This window comes from Carassius gibelio, chromosome A11 (genome assembly GCF_023724105.1).
Source record: "Carassius gibelio isolate Cgi1373 ecotype wild population from Czech Republic chromosome A11, carGib1.2-hapl.c, whole genome shotgun sequence".
NCBI lineage: Eukaryota > Metazoa > Chordata > Actinopteri > Cypriniformes > Cyprinidae > Carassius > Carassius gibelio.
Window position 1 is genome coordinate 13,079,703 of NC_068381.1, and position 16,112 is coordinate 13,095,814.

A 16,112-nucleotide genomic window follows, 5' to 3' on the forward strand; every position below is an offset into this window, starting at 1 on the left:
ATTAAATAATATTTTACTTGACACTAATGCATTATCAACTAAGATGAACAATAAATAATAGCATATTTGTAAACTGATATTAATCAAATTATATATATATATATATATATATATATATATATATATATATATATATATATATATATATATATATATATATATATATATATATATATATATATATATAATATACATTTATTAATCAAGATTACTTATATCATATAGTCATTTATTAATCATTTACATTTACATTTATTAATTTAGCAGATGCTTTTATCTAATCAAGATGAATTCTGTTATATTATATTAATTATTAGTTAATTATTATAATATTACAATGATTAGTAATCAAGATTAAAAAATGCTGTAAAGATATTAGTAATATTAATTATTAGTTGCATGACAACCAATGCTTTAATTAATATTGATGTTTAGAATCTTATTTTACAGTAATTTTACAGTATTTTCTTTTTTTGTTTGTTTTTTTGTGTAACCTAATGTAGTTATATTAAAAATATATTTCTACTTTATTTTTCAGTTAATATAGATGTGGCCACCTGAATCTCACAACACATTTTAAGGGTAATTGACCTAAATGAACAGATATTGTTTTGTATTGATATAATTGTTATAATTTATTCCATTTATATCACAGTATTTCGTATACAGTGTTTGATTATGTGAAGACTATAACAGATTCATTAGTCAAATATCAGATGGCATAAAAATGATAAATGATGTAACTGCGCACACTACAAGATAGATCAGACAACTCATGTACACTGTGCATAATGTTTCATGCAAAGATACAGAAGGTTTCAATGAAAGATAATTGATCTAAACTGATTAATTACCAGTGTTTATTTAACATTAATAAAATGAGTCACCTATTCCTTGGGAATAAATGTGTATGGATTTTAGAAACACATGCCACCTGCTGGTCTAACAGATATTTCTATCCACCTTATTTTGCAATGCTTTTCTGTGAATGTGCAAGACATCAGACCCATTAGTATGGAGTTAGAAATGTGTCTTTATTGCATGCGAGAAAATAAAAGATCTGAGAGAAAAAACAAAGTTTGAGAGAAAAAGTTATCACACTGATAGCAAAAAAACATTTCATGAGGGGAAAAATAATATTTGAGAGAAAAAGTTTTCATGCCAATAGCAAAAAATAATAATATTTGAGACTAAAAAAAGTTTTGAGAGAAAGTATTTTCTCATAGAATATAAAAAAATATACATTTGAAATTTTTAAAATTATTATTAGAGAAAAAAAATCTCTCTCAAAATACTTTGAAAAAAACTCAAATATATATTTTTTGCTATCAGTGTGAAAATATTTTCTCAAAATAAAAAAAGTGTCTCGAAACGCTTTTCTTTGCTCTTGATGCAATTTCTTGCTCTCGTGTCAGGATTTTGCTTTCACTGTGAGAATTGTGTCATGGGCGGGGCCACGTTCCTATTGGCCAGACGGGTGAGCATCGTCTTGTCTTGGGAGTCGAACTGAATCATTACACCATTGTTCGGTTCACCTGTATAGAGGCCGCCTCTGCCTTATGACTAGTTAAGTTGAGCACGGACACTCCAATGTTTGGGTAAGATGATGACACACAGCTGGCTGAGCAAGTTCAGTATCACTGAAGATTAAACATTAAAAAATAGCACTCATATTCATGAATAAATGTGTATTATATTATTTGCTTGCTAATCGCTAGTAAAGCTAACCAGCCATCATGCTAGGTAAACTTGCAAACTCACCCTGGTTTATACTGTTTAAATCAAATGCCAAATTAATGTTTTGATTTAGATAGTTTCACGCCTTATTTAGTGAGTAGTGAGCTAGTTTCTACCTTTGCACTTGCTAGCCTCAAAGCACCTGAAGAGTAACTGCTTGTTCATACAACCTCCCGTACAACTTTCAACTAACGTAAGTATGCATGGAAGGTGGCAACCCTACAACTAGCTAACGTTAGACAGTGATTTATAAACCGTTTGAAAGATTTAAAAGAAAAAATAATTACCATGACAGTACAGGCACAAACATATTTGTGGGTTGCTAATGTAAGAGTTAGTTCTAGACCTGCAATTTACCTTGTCTGCTCTAGACCTCGGCTAGATGGTAAAAAATATTTAGAATAAGCCCGTGTAGCTGAGTTTGTGAGCTATACATGCAGTGTAGCTAAACATGTGCAACAACCATACAAAGACTATTTTAAACAAAACTAGGTGGGACACTTTCAAACGGTATATCAATCACTGCTCACTACTCACTAAATAAGGCGTGAAACTATCTAAATCAAAACATTAATTTGGCATTTGATTTAAACATAGTATAGACCAGGTGAGTTTGCAAGTTTACCTAGCATGATGGCTGGTTAGCTTTACTAGCGATTAGCAAGCAAATAATATAATACACATTCATTCATGAATATGAGTGCTATTTTTTAATGTTTAATCTTCAGTGATACTGAACTTGCTCAGCCAGCTGTGTGTCATCATCTTACCCAAACATTGGAGTGTCCGTGCTCAACTTAACTAGCCATAAGGCAGAGGCGGCCTCTATACAGGTGAACCGAACAATGGTGTAATGATTCAGTTCGACTCCCAAGACAAGACGATGCTCACCCGACTGGCCAATAGGAACGTGGCCCCGCCCATGACACAATTCTCACAGTGAAAGCAAAATCCTGACACGAGAGCAAGAAATTGCATCAAGAGCAAAGAAAAGCGTTTCGAGAGAAACACTTTTTTTTTTTAGAGAAAATATTTTCACACTGATAGCAAAAAATATATATTTTAGAGTTTTTTTCAAAGTATTTTGAGAGAGATTTTTTTTCTCAGAAATAATGTAAAAAATTTCAAATGTATATTTTTTTATGTTCTATGAGAAAATACTTTCTCTCAAAACTTTTTTTAGTCTCAAATATTATTATTTTTTGCTATTGGCATGAAAACCTTTTCTCTCGAATATTCTTTTTTCTCTCATGAAATGTTTTTTTGCTATCAGTGTGATAACTTTTTCTCTCAAACTTTTTTTTTTCTCTCAGATCTTTTATTTTCTCGCATGTAATAAAGAACCAAAACTCACTCCATACATTAGCCACTGTAGGAAAATAAACAGAAGAATAATAGAGTGCAGTAAAACTACCTGTGCTACAATGTGGTTATAATTATGATGATAAATCAAAATATAAAAACAAATACCAGTTTACAGAATCAAACAGCATCACAGACTGTTTTCTTATGGGTAAAATAACTGGAAGCGGTTGACACCGGAAGCCTTGCACATTGAAGCTACAAATGGCCAAACATTATTTTACGATTAAGGTGGACAGAACAGGTGAAAACAATATTTCCTTGTTTTTTTTTTTCACTGTCATTTATTGTAGCATTTCGATTGGCTGCAGTGACCTGGCTGAGGGTCGGTGTAATCCACAGTGTATCCATCCAGTTGGAGAAGTTCAACAGGTTCTGCTTTCTTCTCCCTGTAGCTACACATGGCAAAAGTATACTGGCTCACCTGGAAAACAATATTGGCACAATAAACCCACATCATTATTATTAATTATGAATCCTAACCCTAACCCAAACAGAAATATCTACTTCAGGCTAGTGATACGGTTCAAACGGAGGGTGGCATCTCAGAGGGAGGCTGTCTTGGTCACTGACGGTGTAGGGTTGGACTTGCAGGGTTTTGTCCTGCCAGTCAAATGGGACTGACAGAAGAGTGTGGGATGACACGCTGTCACTCTGGATGCGAGTCGTGCAGTTAGGTGCCAGTCATACACACGTTCTACACACACAGACGTGCTGCTGTCCAGACCTTCTCTGGCCTCATCCGCAGCATTACACCAATCCCGCGCCTCCATCACCTCTGTTGAAAGTGGCAGCCCTCTTTCACTCTGTCTCCCGAGTGACATGATAAATTCAATGTCATGTGTGTGATGGGCACTTGGGCTGGCTTCGGGGCCCCAATCTGGCTTGGTGGCACCCAGGTGCCTTCGGGATGCCACTGGGGCACACCTCCCCCCCACCACGCTTGCACACACACATATGTACACACACACAATCTCCCATCAATCCACTGAAGTTCGGGCCTGTCAGAAGCCGGAACGGTCGCTGGTGGGGCCATTGACCCGCTGTCAAACCGACAGTTAAAGGATTTTAAATGACTTTGCTTTCTGATTACCCCTGCATGCTTTTGCTCTTTTAAATAACCTTGTTATTGTCGATGCTTGGCAAATTGCATTGTGGGTGAAGAGAGCCGGAGAGTGGGCACAAATCGATCACTAACGGTGGAAATATAAAGCCGGATGCCAGACACACAACCCGAGCCCCTCCAGGTCACTCGAATGCATTACCATATTCAGATGCGTAAGCCTGAATGCCTGAGCCAGAGCATGGTAGATGAGAAGAGATGAGGGGAAAGAGGAAGCGAGCACAGAACGTCTGCCCGCTGTTTTTTCACATCGCTTACAAGCCATAAAATAATTAGACTTCAGTTTGAATCATAATGCTGGCTTTATGCTGTCATCTTACTGACAATATGGGCACCAAGAGGCACAAAGATAGACAATGTGGCTGCTAAAAAAATTATATGACTATTTATCTGACTATCAGTGCTCTATGAAGTATAGAGATGTTAAAATAGATAACACTTTTCCATATTCTTAGACTTAAGTAACACCAAAGAAAAGAAATGGCAGGGTGGAGCCAGGGGGAACTCTGTCACCACCTTTTCATGACACCTTGTTTCAAAGCCAGCCTGTGTCAAACAGGAGCCCTAAATGGTCTACAGGGTGTGGTAATAATCCGAATAATGCAAGAATGAAATCACACCTGCCCTGTAACACAAACCCTGCATTAAATGCAGGGGCATTTACATAGAATCGTTCAGAGTGTCAATCAAACGCTGGCCAGCCACTGACAGCAATACTAGCATGCAAAATATTTCACTAGTAAAGTGTACTAGTACTAGTATTTCACTAGTAAAAAAAATAAAATAATAATAATACAATGTATTTATTTCATACTAAACATAGTTTAAATATTAACATAATTAATGACGTATCGCTCAAGACTTAAAAATCAAAGATTCACTTTTTTACTACTACTACTACACATTTCTTAATATTCAGTCTAAAATGTGTTTTAATGCCACTATTGATGAGGATTTTTAATAATATTGGTCTTTAAATGCAAAATATTTAAAGTGTGCCTAAAGTATACTTGCAATAGTTCCGCTTTAGCACGATCAAATATACTTTAGTAAATTTAGTTGGACCTCAGCAATACTTCTGCACAATTAAAGTGCATTAAATACAAAATTAGTCGTTTCACTTTAGCAGACTTTAAGTATACAAGTTTAGTATACTAAAAGTACAATTGCAGGGTTTTTTTGTGAAGTACATAAAAATGTAAATGTATTTGTAGTGTACTTAAATGTACTTCAAATACATTTTAGTATATTTATTTTTCAATAGGTTTATTCAGCAAGGATGCAATAAACTGATCAAAAGTGTCAATAAATACTGTTATTATAAAAATGCTGTTTTACAGTATAAATTATATATTTATACATGTGATACATTTTAGAATGTATTTAAAAATATATATTTTAATAATATTTCCCAAAATTACCTTTTTACTGTATTTTTGATCAGAAAGATACAGCTTTGATTAACAAAAGAGATTTACCGACTTAACGTACCGCCACCCCACCATTTTTTAAAAGTTGTGTATATGAAATATTAATAATGATAGATAAAAAAGGATACAATTATGTTAATAACAAATATTAAAGTATTAAATAAAGTAATAAATAACAGTAATAAAGTATTTCAAAAATATACTGAACTGTGGTATAATACATTTTATATATTTTTATTAAATCTAAATAAAAGGTTCAAAATGCCTTGCCATATTCAGGAGTTTATGTTGATTTGCATGCTAACATTTACATTTACGAGATGAGGATTAGACAGATGGATGTGCTGATATTTGTGTGAATACATACATAGGATTTCACACGAGAACAACAGAGAAGAAACAACAAAAAACAGAAAGGAGACAAACAAATGCAAAAGTGTGAAACCAACAAAATCAAACAAACAAAGCACAGACACAAAAAGCGCATTCTGGCATATTTTCTTAACCACACTGACATTCGAACACACAAGCGGGGCAACGTGTAATGTTTTTCGCTTGCATGCACACAAGCACACAGACACACATGCACACAAACCCAAAGGTAAATAAATAATGTCAGTGTATTGACTGTTGTTTGTCACTTGCTGTAGTCGTAGCTGCGAGCGACTGGTGGGTGTGTGATGTGGGCTCTTTTAGCTGCGAGTGCTGGTCCTTTACTCTGTCAAGCCGCCTGTCAACTTTTAGCTCTCAGACATGTTACAACCCACCACAGAGGAGCTGACTGAACAGCAAACAACAGAGACAGATATAAAAAGGCTCCTCCATCGAAGTACCTGACACAGTGCTTTATCAGAAAGAGCTGTGAATCTAGTCTACTTCACTGAAGCAGTTTTGACACATACAATGGAAATGCACAGCACTTGATAAAAAAAACAATCTGAATCAAAAGGTGGATGAAACAGTCTCATTAGACACCTAGGTTTTGAAAAAGCACATACCTGAACCAAGACGAAGAACCTCTTCTTCCATCTTTTCCACAGGTTTTTCCCAATGGCCCAAAGGTAACTGTGAATAGATGTAGAGCAGGTGTCAAGATATAGCATGCTGGATGTGTTGTTCTTAAATTGGGTGATAATGGGCCACTGTTACCTTTCTCTCTGACTCAGCATTACAGAGTAACTAAATAAATTACGACTGGGATATTTTGACATCATAAATACATGTAAAAAAAAACAAAAAAACACATACTACATATAGAAAAATATACGTTTACAAACATGTGAACAAAAAATAAGTGTCTCAGAAATGCACTGAGAAGACATTCACATGCTATAAACAGACAAAATACGTGTTTGGTTATTTAATGATGAGCTATATAGTTCCTTTCATAATACAAGTCTGTACACATTTTTTCAAAGCAGCTTTAAATAAAATTGTGTTGTTAATAACTATATTTTATCTTCATACATTATAGTTGCATTTAGATGACATAGTTTACATTTTGGAACAATACAAGCTGAGAATATTTGATATATAGTAGGCTATATATCTCCACGTAAAAGTAGACCTGCATATATGCAGACATAGTTGGACACACTTATATATTCAATTTTATAAAAAGAGCTGGCAAGAATAAGGCAGTTGAGATTTGTTATATAGTATATGTTGCTTGAGTGAATATTTAAAATGAAAAAATCTAATAGAAGGCAAATACATAATGCGACTTTATAGAGGATGACCTATGAGTCTTCCCTCAGAAAGTAGTGCGAGTTTTAATGCAAGCCAGATGTGGATTTTTCAGGTGTAGTTTTAGTGCCCCCTAAAGGAGAAAACAATACATTGCACTTTAGGCAAAGGCTCAATATCTAAAACACAATATCTATTTTTAGGACATTGCTATGACTGATCTGATGATAGGTAAGTAGATGACCACTTCAAAAAAAAAAAAAAATAAAATAAAAATTTATATATAATTTTATTATTATTTTTTATACTGTAAAATCAATCCACATATATTGTACATGATTTTGTGTGTAGATCTTAAGGTCACTTCAGTAGTTAATAATGTTTTACTCTATCCACTAGATGGAGCCAAAAGATTTTTGTTTTGAGGCTAAATGTCCATTGAACCAGACAGAGAGTTAGAACTGTTGCCTTTCAGTGTTGGTGAAATGGGTTGTCCCGAGTCTATGCATGTTGAATCTATTCAATACCTTCCTAAAATCTATTCAATTTTAAGTCAATGTAGCATCGACTGAAATCAGAAACTATAATTATGAGGATGTCACTTACCCACAGTGCTTCATGTTCTGTGGTTTGTCCATACGCACAGCCAATTTGATCTTCAGGCCATCTGGGCAACCTTTGGCAACAGTCATTTTATGGAGCTCACATTGTTTGGGACTATTGGGTGTTGGATGCAACACAACCTGGAATCACATTATGACAGACATTATTTTTTATTATTATTAATATTTAACATTTTTATATATAACTTAAAAATGTAAAGTGAAACCACATTGAAATTATAGAAATCTTTTTATTATAATTATTATTAGATTTTTTAAGTAAATAAAAAATATGTAACATGTTTAGGAAATATTTTAAGTTCTGTCATGAAAACAAAAGGGGGCATACCAAATATGAAGTGAAATTCATGTTAACTCAACTTTTCACTGTTATACTGATAATATCATTTGAAACTCAAGTTTTAAAATAAACTTTAATTTAGAATACTGATAAACATAAACATTTTCCTCAGTGGTCATACTGTTTATATTGCATATCTATCTCAAATGGGAAAGTTGGGAAAAGTGGGACACTGTGGCTTTCCAGTAATAACCACTCCCACCAGTGTTCTGATTCATCGCACATCAGATCTCATTATTTTCTCTATCTCCCACTTCACTCTGAAGTCATATATCATTTGCATAAGAGCCGACATCAACACCTTATATTTCTGTTCTTATATCAGTGCAGGCTTATTGTTTAGAGAGAATGAGTGATAGAGAGTCAGAGAGATCGAGAGAGAGAGAGAGAGAGAGGAATAGAGAGACTCTTTGCCTCATTGACTCAGCACTGGATCAAATCCATTAGAACAGCTACAGGCAAGCAGGGGGGCTGCTCATTTTGGAGAGCTTAGCAAAACCATTTTAGTACTGATCACCTCCTGACAGCAGAACTGAGCTGAGAGTATGGGAGTATGGGCTAGAATGAGCTGTGATGGGTCCAGTGTGTGTGTGTGTGTGTGTGTGTGTGTGTGTGTGTGTGTGTGTGTGTGTGTGTGTGTGTGTGTGTGTGTGTGTCTAACCCGTCCCAGCTCTTTGTCCTCCAGTGCCAGCACTCCTGTACTCTCTGTGAAGAGTTTCACCTTTACAGCTGGAAGTGGGTGAGTGGTGGTGAAGTCTCCTTGAGTACCCCAACTAAACAATACAGAGAGAGAGAGAGAGAGAAATTAAATCAGTGGTTTTCAAACTGGTTTTGCAACTAGGAGAGTAAAACTACATGAATAAGATGAAAACTGTATGCCTAGGTTTCATAATCAATTATGATGACTATTATAATAACAACAACAATAACAACATGTTACAGAGACCATATCTGCAATTATTAAATCACCCTGCATTTGTTCTAATCCTGTATAAGTTTTTGTGTGTCCTGTATCCTGTACTTTTTTGTGTGTTTTGATTACAAAAGAAGACATTTTGAAGAACTTTGGCAATGAAACCATTGAAAAGTAAAAAAGTAACAAAAAATGAATCTGCATTGAAAAACAGAAAAACTCTAAAATGTATAAGCTGAAAATATTTTCTTTTTTTTTTCAGAGGCTTGGTGGTTTATACACACTAAGAAGTGGTGCCTATGAAGAAGACATAGAACTGAATCTGGCCTTCTAATGAAATGGCAAAAATCCAATAACAATCTAAAAAAAAAGAGCTTGTCTAAAAATAAATACCTTTTATTTTGTGTAGAAAGGCTGAATCAACAGGAAATATTGCAGCTTTGTTGGCTTGTCTGGCAATGCACTGTGTGTGTACATGAAAGTATTTGTGATGCATGTCTGTGTGTGTGTGTGTGTGTGTGTGTGTGTGTGTGTGTGTGTGTGTATAACGTGATCCCTTGAGATGAGGGGGCAATCATCCAGCCACAGTGCACATGGGGAACACAGTGCAGTAAACGGGTCTCCATGGCAACCCCCTGTGAGCCTGGCTCCCTCTAGAATGTCTGGGCTAAAGCTGAGGGAATGTGGATGCTGTGTCTTTTGTATGGTTGTGCATGTCTGTTTGCTGTGTTGGTGTATAGAGCTGTTCAACCTTCCTTCACATCAGCATCTCAGAGGAGATTCCTGATGCATATTTGTCTTATGGCATTGATACAAACTCTTTAGAAGTAACAGTAAGTTCTGTTAGCAAGTATGCCATCAATACAAGAATATGGAAAACAGGTTTCAGTGGAACTTGCTGTATACATGAAGGCACAGCATGTGAACTGTGAACAGCTATAAAACCCTTCTATTGGTGGATGTGGTGGTGGTGGTGGATGAGGAGATACCCCCTTTCATGTAAAGTGCTTTGAGTGCTTAGAAAAGTGCTATAAAAATTTACAGAATTATTATTATGTCTTCTAAGGTAACATTATTCATGCATAAATATTTTTTGTTGTAATTCTATTAATTCTGATTTTTTTGGGGTAGATGTTTGGGTTTCAGTTAGCTGTTATAGCTGGATAGTTAGGTAAAGATGGTGAAACATGAATGTCAATTTCAATGTAAATGAGAGAGAGAACAAATGTTGTTCTGCCACACACTGAATGCTTTTAGAATGCTATTAAACATGTTATTAAGGTGCATACGTCTTCTTACACATATTTCACATATGCTTTCTCTCATTTGCTCAATGAGTCATCACTGTGTGATCATTTGAAGAGCAACTCATATTTGTATTCATTTGCATGTAAATGAAATTCACAGTGCTGCTAGTACTAACAGAGCCAGCAGGTGGCAGTAGACGATCTAACATTTCGATGTGCACCATATCAATGTTTTAGGATACCTAATGTGAATGACTTCTAAACGCTGTTTTCATTCCTCACTTTTGAGCTTCAGTCATACTGTACACACCAAAAAATTCACCAGGTCCATGTGCCCCTGGTCCAGTAATCCTTTCTTGACATGGTTAATAAAGAAGAATCAATCTGCTGAGAAAAAATGTATGTGATATGTCTTACTAAACAAAAGCAGATTGAAAGATACACCAAATAATATTTTGAGCATCTTTAGATCTTTATTCTAGCCATGGCCGTAGCCAGGCTTAGAAAATTAGTGAAGTCCAGGGGGTTTCTATAATAATAAAAATTATAGAATTTTGCTATAATTATCTCTATAAATACAAAGTAAATATTATAATAACCCCCTGGACTTCACTAATTTTCAAAGCCTGGCTACGGCCATTTTTTTTATATATATCCTATTTATTGCATCAAAGTTTGTTAATACTATATTTATGTGGTGGATAATTTTATCAGTTGTTTATTATTCATATTGCCCACCAATATGTAGTAGTAGCCATTAAAGAAAACATATTTTGTGTCAAATGTATATTTAAATATTGCAATGAACTATTTATTTAACATTTATTAGTTGATTAGGAAAATAGACACTGTGTAAGTAATACACATGACCGATATGAAAGTGAGAGTGAAAGAGTGAAAAGCCACAAATGTCGGAAGATGGAGTTGGTCAGATAACATTTTTGAACACTTCATTTGACTTTGTATATTTTGGAAATCTTTTCAATTAAAGTAATCTTCTTTTCACTTTACTATGTAGGCCCAATAATATTCAAAATTATTAACAATCATTAACCAGATAAACATCACAAACCACTTTCATCCTCTTAGCAAGTGAACTCACATTTAATAAAGTCTGGGTCATTTTTTTTTTTTTTTTTTTTTTTGCATAGTTTTTTCATAATGTCTGATAATGGGGTCATGTCTGCCACACTTGTCCACACTCTGATATGCATAATATGGCTGCCAAGTGACAGATATTGGTAGGATTTTCTATTTTTCCTTGTTAAGCACAGTTATTTTTCTTAACTATGCAAAATTATATGGTTAGCAGCATATGGTATTGGCTTTTGTTTTCCCTGCTCTCCATAACACTTGAAGAACAAAACTGCCACCCATTTTTGGGTCACGACCCACCAGTTAAGAGCAACTAAAGTCAAATGTTCTGCCTCTCTATAACAAATGCAGGTTGATACAAGAACTACTGACAATAAACCTTTATTTTACAGTTTTCTTATTTTTTTTATGTAAGTCTGGTTGAACAGGGGGTCACGGCAGCATTCAATCACTAAAATCCATTGCCTGAAAAGAACATCCTACAATATGAGCACTCGAATCCAAACACAGGACCAATCTGGTGTACTTGACCAGATTCAAATGCACAAATGTCTTGAAAAATTGCATTTTCATTCATCATAACCACGCCCCTTTTCATAAAAGTGCAGTTATGAAAGCAAAAGCTACTTCAAGTCAGGTCTTTGTAGCCCTCTTAAAGTCTTGGAGGCTTTCAAACAGCAGCTATGTTGTTGTTGTTTTTTACCTACTTCCTTGTTGTTCTCACTCAAATCCTCACAAATGCACATATGTGCTTTAATTAATGAGATGTTTTGGAATCAATCCCTACGATCTTAAGTCTGATCAGACAGGCACAGAAGTCATGTCTCTCAAGAGTTTCCAGTCATTCTTTAGTTTTCCCAAATGCCCTCTCATCTATCCTCACACGGCTCTACCCCTGAGACCCAGCAGGCTTTTAGCATTACAGCAAGCTTTGGAGAAAATGTGAGAGCTTGGTGATCTGGTTGCTTGTCAGATTGTATGATGTGACCTCGGAGAAATTGAGGGCAAAAGCCAAGGCTCATCAACAGTCTATGTAAGGCTATGCAGTATATATCTTTGCAGACAGTTGTCATGTTTGATTGTGCTGACTATGCATTTTACATCAGCAGCCTCTCAGTGTCACATGATGACATTCTCATTTACACACTAAATTTAATTGTTCTGAATCTGCACAAAACCAATCAAGCCCCTGTGCTAATGCTTGCAATTAAAAAAAAACAAATTATTATTAAAGATAAAAGGTTTGGACTATGGATGTTGGTTTTCTGCCTCGTAGTAAAAAAAAGCAAGTGTGAGATAGTTTAAAATAGAAATTAGATAAAGTTACAATAATAAGAAACAATGTAATAATTGTGAGACATACTGTAAAGACACATTGCACAATATAAGGCCACAATGTGACGAGTTCAAGACATACTGTAAAGTCAAAATTACAAGATATAAAGTTACATTGTGATATAAAGGTCACACAGATTAAAAAAAAAATAACAACTGTGAGAAAAGGGCAGTTATAAGAGACAAGTAAAATATTTGAAGATATATCCATGAAGTTATAAGAAAATGGGTCACAGTTGTGATATGTTAACAATGTAAACTGTTGCACATTGTAATGTCTGTCACAATTAGATTTTATTGCAAGAGAGATAGAGTTGTAAGATTTAAAGTCAGCTATGTGAAAATCACAACTGCAAGATATAAAGTCTAATTACAAGATATAATCACAATGAGAGATATAAAGTCAGTTATAAGAAGCGAAGTTACAACTGCAAGATATTTACAATTGTAAAGTGTTGCCAATTGTTAAGTCACACTGAGAAATATAAAGGAACTTATGAGAGAATAAGAATTGTAAGGTAAAGCCATATTACAAGATAAAAAGTCACACTTGTGAGATATAAAGTCAGTTATGAGAAACCAAGTGTCAATTGCAAGATATAAAGTCAGTTATAAGAAATAGATTAGCAATTGTGAGATGTTAATAACTGTAAACTGTAAATTGTTTTAAATTGTAAAGTCACATTGTGACCGCATGTCAACAGAAAATAAAGTCACAATGAGATAAAAGTCAAACAGATAGTCACACTGTGAGATACAAGTCAGTTATGAAAAAAAAGTTCCAATTGTCAGAGATAGTCACATTACAAGATATGAAGTCAGTTACGATAAAGTTGCAATTGTGACATCTACTCAAATTACAAATTATAGTCACATTGCGAGTTAAAAGTCACAACGTGAGAGAAAAAAAAATCATATTTACATGTCGGAATTGCAAATCCGTCATGGCACGAGTGCAATTGTCTTTTAAAGGGAATGGAAGATGAGACTCCGATTGGTTTATTGCACGTTACACCCAAAAAACACCCATTACTCATTAAGAGTATAGGGACAACCCGTTTAGACCAACCATTTTTTCGTTGTTAAAATAGCAAAAGTGGATTTGGACACGTCTCGAGTGCACCTGCGCCATGCGCTTTTTGCATTTAGATCGTTAAAATAGGGCCCATAAAGTCAAACTGTGTGACAACCGTCAATTATGAAAAAGACAATTGTGAGATATAAAGTCATGTTGTGAGATATAAAATGTAATACTGTAAGATATAAGCTCAGATAAAAGAAACAAAGTTTCAATTGCAAAACATAAAGTCACATTGTGAGATATAAAGTTATTGTTAACTGTTGACTGCTCATGTTTCAGAGTGAAGTCAAGGTAATTTTGCAATAAGATGATAATTTAAAGGGAACTTTCATTAACAAGAGATGTTGTTCCACTACAAAATAAATGATTTGCAATTCCAGAAATGTGACAAAAATCAGTGTGAATGTAAGCTGACCAAATGAGTGGGTGAAGTACGTTCAGTGAAAAGTTTGAGAATTCGATTTTCTGCCTATGCGTGTTTGGTGTTTCCTCTCTCTCTTACCCTTGAATCAGTCTCCTCACACACAAACAAATGTGATAAGTCTAGTTGAGTAATGTGATCAGCGTACGTTTTTTTGTAAGCGTTGATTACAAACCCACAATTGTTAATTCATCATTAAGCATTACATCTCTCCACAAACAGAATGGGCTTACTGTGTACACAATTATAAGATCAACTGATGATGTAATGAGCTAAATAACACACACACACACACACACACACTCAGCTTCAGCAATCAGCATTTGATGGGATTTGAGATTAAGTTCCTCCAGCTCAGAATTGAATGAACAGTTCAGTTCAGTGTATGCATGAAGTCAAGCAATCAAACTTAAACAGGTTAGTAAAGGTTAGTGAACATTGACTATTTTAACACCAGACAGCAGCTTTCAAGGCTTCGGGACTCTTAAAAATGATAATTTTTATAACTTTTTCAGTGTATAGGCCTTTGCTAAGAAGTTGTATTCAATAATTATAATTATAATGATAATGCTTGACCAGAAATTTCAGCAAAACCTACGTTGGTTTGGAGGCCTCTGCCTGGTCGGTCTGAAGTTTCTGTCCGCCTTCCACTTCCATGGTGCAGTAAACAATCCGGTTTGGTGCTAAAGACTTTAGACCCTGTACCTCCATAATCACCACCTGTGGGGAAAAAAAGAAGACAACTAAAAAGACAACTCCTAAAAATGTGTGAAACGTTATTCAATCACATAGTCTGTAACACCAAAACCAGTTTGGTATTTTGTAAGATGTAGACAATGCCTTTTCTAAAAATAAACTGACCGTACAACAATAAAAGAAACAAACATTAACAAATATTGTAAATATTGTACAAAATAGTCAAAAATTTTTTTACGACACATTATTTTTAATAGAGATCCTAAATTGTGTCTGGTAAAAAAAAAAAAAGAAAAAAAAAAGAAGTCACCTAAAGAGTCACAATATAATTGGCTCATTACTCAATTATATAATGTTCAGCTATAATGCTTGTAAATAGTCTGCAAACCTGCATAAATGAATCAAAATGGTAGAAAGGGACGTATTACAGACAAAACAATTCACAACTTTGAATCATTTTGAAACTGAATACATAAAACTAGGATCAGGGTAAAAGCGAGATTCAAACTGATGTGAGATGTGTCAGATAAAGCTGTCATCACCTAGGTATCAGTGACAAGTTGTACGTGTTGAACAAGGAGAATGTGTTGTTATCACACAACATACATCACATGGTTTTACTGCCCTCTTCTTCAGGGAATATCTCCTCTCAGATCCTGTCACTTGATTAAAGCTAGATTTATAGCAGGCTGTCAGTGCCACTCAGGATTTTCTGTCTGGTTTGTGATAAGTAAGACTTGTCTACACACACACACACACACACACACACACACAGAAAGAGACTATCTACTGCTCATAAATTTAGAATTTGCCTGTCCTCTTTTGAACCTGCATGATGAACAGAATGTGACATTTTCGATTTGTTGCTTTCTGCAAATCAAGGAACAATATATTGCTAATCAACCAACATGGCCTGTATTATTTGATGTTGATATGCAACATGCATTGCGTTAGCAGCGCAAAAGGTTGTGGGTTTAATTCCCAGGTAACACACATACTGTTAAAAAACAGTGTTAAAAATGC

At 34.7% G+C, this 16,112-nt stretch overlaps 1 protein-coding gene across 13 annotated transcripts in view; it reads right to left on the reverse strand.

Moving 5' to 3' along the window:
* Positions 1–16,112, reverse strand: part of LOC128022392 (calcium-dependent secretion activator 1-like) — a 200,348-nt gene that overhangs the window by 31,347 nt on the left and 152,889 nt on the right. For all 13 annotated transcript variants that reach the window (XM_052609906.1, XM_052609895.1, XM_052609894.1 and 10 more), the window contains exons 7-11: positions 14,992–15,113; positions 8,963–9,074; positions 7,945–8,081; positions 6,651–6,717; positions 3,415–3,523 (exon numbers count right to left, since the gene is read on the reverse strand). In XM_052609906.1, coding sequence (XP_052465866.1) covers positions 3,415–3,523; positions 6,651–6,717; positions 7,945–8,081; positions 8,963–9,074; positions 14,992–15,113 — 547 coding nt within the window. The remainder of the gene's footprint in view (positions 1–3,414; positions 3,524–6,650; positions 6,718–7,944; positions 8,082–8,962; positions 9,075–14,991; positions 15,114–16,112) is intronic.